The sequence below is a fragment of the Phytophthora parasitica genome, assembly GCF_000247585.1.
Source record: "Phytophthora parasitica INRA-310 unplaced genomic scaffold supercont2.22, whole genome shotgun sequence".
Taxonomy (NCBI): domain Eukaryota; phylum Oomycota; class Peronosporomycetes; order Peronosporales; family Peronosporaceae; genus Phytophthora; species Phytophthora nicotianae.
In genome coordinates this window covers 323060-326827 of record NW_008649008.1, presented here as the reverse complement: position 1 = coordinate 326827, position 3768 = coordinate 323060, and the positions used below count along the sequence as shown (strand labels likewise).

The 3768-nt window shown below is 53.5% G+C and overlaps 2 protein-coding genes across 2 annotated transcripts; both read left to right on the top strand.

Annotated features, from left to right (window-relative positions):
• Window positions 1–487: 487 nt before the first annotated feature.
• On the top strand, window positions 488–859 carry PPTG_10549 (hypothetical protein; the record flags this gene model as incomplete). Its single annotated transcript, XM_008905926.1, has 1 exon — window positions 488–859. The coding sequence occupies one exon, from the start codon at window positions 488–490 to the stop codon at window positions 857–859; it is 372 nt and encodes a 123-aa protein (XP_008904174.1).
• Window positions 860–3411: 2552 nt separating this feature from the next.
• On the top strand, window positions 3412–3751 carry PPTG_10548 (hypothetical protein; the record flags this gene model as incomplete). Its single annotated transcript, XM_008905925.1, has 2 exons — window positions 3412–3667; window positions 3711–3751. 2 exons carry the CDS (start codon window positions 3412–3414, stop codon window positions 3749–3751), a joined length of 297 nt encoding a protein of 98 aa, XP_008904173.1.
• Between the last annotated feature and the right edge of the window lie 17 nt (window positions 3752–3768).

Sequence of the window (3768 nt, the reverse complement as noted above, 5' to 3'; positions counted from 1 at the left end):
GCGATCTCAAGATTAACCTGACCGAGAGCGACGTCAACGCTCGGGTCATTGACTACTTTAAGTGCTGCAAGACCATTGTGGCTGACAATGGCCTTGCCGAGTGTTTCGGTGGCGAGCATGGATAGCGAGAGAAGTGCAAGCGGCTGATCTCAGCGTTGAGACCGTCGGCGCTCAAGACCTAGGTAAAGCAGAGCATTCGGTACACGCACCCCCAGGCTGAGAAGGATCCCAAGGTGCTGTTCAGGCTCATCGTTGACAAGGCGACGGAATTGGAGCGCTAGTAATTCCGCCTCAAGCTGCAGAGGCGCGAGACAACGGGGCGTAAGAACAAGTCCAAGACCAAGCTGTCGCAGAAGGCAAAGAGCAAACAAGAAGCGCCTGCCGTGAAGATGACAGCAAGAACAAGGCCGACGCTCGATCCGACGCAAGGATCAAGACATCAAGCTCGACTAAGCCACCACCAGGGCCATGTCCGAAGTGCCAAGAGATGCACTGGCTGGGTGAATGCCCAGCGACGAGCGAGACCGAGAAGGAAGAGTTGTTGAAGCGCTTTCGTAACGCGCGGAAGGCAAAAAAGGCAAAGCTGAAGCGGCTCGGCGAACTCCTGCCGACTGCCGACCGTACCGTGGTGCTGAACGGAGTACTGGAGCTACCCTATTGTCCAGACAGTGGCTCAGACTACACAGTCATAAGACGCTCACACTGGGAGCGACTATGCAAGTTAGACCCCGAGGTCCAAGCGGAAGAACTCGAAGTCCCAGTACAGAACCAGACGTTCGGTGATAAGAAGGTGACGGCCACGCACAAGGCCAAGATTCAAGTCCGGATCCACACGGCGGTGGGACGGTGGAACCGATGAATATGGTTGATGTTCTCGTTGTCGATGTCGACGACCACGAGTTCATCGTCAGCAATGACCTGCTGACAGCTCTAGGGATCGACGTCGATCGCCAGCTCGAGCAATTGGCGAACCGTGGTGACGATGAGATGGCCGGTGACCCGATCCATCTAGAAGCTGATGACATGCCTGTGCATGTCGGCAAACCTCCAAGTGATGACAGTGGTGTGATTTTCGCGGCAGTAGAGCGATTAATTTCTTGCGCTGTGGAGTGTGGTTTCCCTGTAAATCGTGTGGAACAATTGCGGAAAATTGTCCACGCGTACGATGTCTGGCGTTTGGAGTTGCTAGCGGATCCTCCGATGAACGATCCACAGCTCAAACTCCGACTGCGAGACGGGGCTCGGCCTACGAAGTGTAAGCCTCGCAAGTACCCGCCTCACATTCGCAAATTCCTTCTCGAATTTAACCAACGTCTTGTTGAACTAGGACTGGTATTTGAGAACCCGAATAGTCGCTGGTCGAGCCCCGTGCTTCCAGTCAAGAAATCGGCTGAACTACTGGAACTAAGGCAGACGGTGGACTACAGAGTGACGAACGCCCAGACTGACATTATGGCAGCCGTTATGCCTATTCTTTCGCTAGTGGTAAAACATGCACGTGGAATGAAACATTTTGGATTATTTGGCTTCCTAAAAGGTTTCTGGCAATTGCCACTTGCGGAACTATGTCAAGAGTGGTTCTCGTACATCACTGATGAAAAGATCTTCATGCCACGCCGAGTCCCACAAGGCTGCAGAGATGGGGCCATCCACTTCCAGAAAGCAATGGAAGAGTGCTTTGCTAGCCTACTCTAATCATCTGGATTGATGACCTATTACTGTACGCTGACAACATCGATACATACCTGAACAGGCTTGAGGAGTTCTTGTCACTCCTGAATCAGTTTGGGCTCAAGCTGAGCGCGAAGAAGACAAGCTTATACCAGACTGAAGTCAAATGTCGCGGTCGCCTCATCAACGGCGACGGAGTCAGGTACGACCCCGAGCGGACCGACACACTCTGCGCCATGCCCTACCCTACAATAGCAGGCAAACTACAACAGTTCGTCTGTGCGATTAACTGGATGCGTGAATGCATCGTGGATTTCGCCCGTCAAGTTGCACCCCTGCAACGTCATCTTGATGCTGAACTGACCAACACGAAGCTGACAAAACGCGCCGCGGCTGGTATCAAGATAGAGCTCACGCAGGAGGAGCGTAATGCATACGACCACGTGAAGGAGATGTTGGCCAGTGTAGCCACTCTCGCGTTCACCCACGACGAAACCACAACCTGTCTGTTCACCGACGCCAGCGACATTGGTTGGGCGGTGATCGTCACGCTGGTGACGGACTACAACTCGAAGATTCCAGTGCAGCAGCAGAGCCATAAGCTCCTGACGTGCATGAGCGGTACCTTCACCTGTAGCCAGCTCAACTGGACAGTCATCGAGAAGGAGGCTCTGCCAATAGTCATTGCTTGCAAAAAGCTCGACTACCTCCTTCTCAGACCCAAGGCCTTCCGCATGTTCTGTGAATATCGTAACCTGGTGCGCGTGTTCGCACCAGACGAGAGTGTCAATAAGCATGTGAAGGGCAAGTTACTAAGATGGGCTATGAAGCTCATTGGTTTTACGTACATTGTGGAACACATCCCGGGCCCAGACAACGTATGGGCAGACATGGCTTCGCGGTGGGCCGGCAACCACGTGCCAGAGGTCACTGTGAAGCAGCTCAAAACTATCCGGCGCCGACGACCATGGGACCAGACACAACGGCCCGAGCTCCGACCATTCGACGCCGATAGTTTCGTATGGCCAAAGTTCGAAGAGATCCTGAGACGTAAGGCAAGTACCCGTCGCCGACCGGTGCCGTGCGCACGGACGAAGGTGTCCTCGCCGTCGACAACCGAATCTGGTTTCCTGCAGAGGCTACTGAAATCATACAGAGGCTCTGTGTAGTAGCACACTGCGGTTCCCAAGACCATCGAGGCCAACAAGCTATGGTCGTTCATCTACAGCGCCTATTCACAATCGACCGCCTCCGTCAGACCGTCGCGGACGTTGTGAACAATTGTTTGCTATGTCTGCATTCCAGAGTGGGGGAAGATCATCCCAAGACCGTGGAGTGAAGTGATCGACTGCAGACAACGCAACAAGGTTCTCCAATTTAATTACCTATATTTGGGGCCAAGTTATGGATTCAGCAACTACCTTCAAGTACTCAAGGACCAAGCCACTCACTATTGCGAATTAGTGGTGGCAGACTCGGCGGAAAGTCAAGTGGTCGTTGAGGCGCTATTAGCGTGGCACGCCAGGTTCGGAATACCGCCCACGTGGGTATCCGACTAGGGTTCGCATTTCAAGAGTGAAATCGTGGCGGAACGGAGTAGAAGGATACGCACACAACAAGCGTTCACCCCGGCATACAACCCGTGGGTGATTGGTTCGATCGAACGTGTCAATCGGGACGTGCTTCAGGTCATCCGTGCTATGATCCTCGAGTATCGACTGGGTGTACCTTGTGCCACTCATGCTGTCCAACTTGAACAATACTGCGGTGCCTTGGTTAGGCAACCACTCACCGTTGGAGCACTTTACAGGGCTAGAACGCCCGACCCCACTGGACAAATTCTACCTACCAGAGAGTCGTCGGTTGCAGACGATTCCTACGAGTGCTGAGATGGATGGATATCTGTCGGAGCTTCGCGGCAGTATCCAGTCGATGCACTGTGCGGCGGACGACCAGCGGCAGAAGCAGAGACTCCTGAACAAGAAGCGTGAGCGCGGTGACACTCTGGTTAATTTCGCAGTGGGTGACTATGTTCTCAGGTCCAGAGTGGACGAGAAGCATGGCAACAAGTTACAGGTAATGTGGATTGGTCCATAT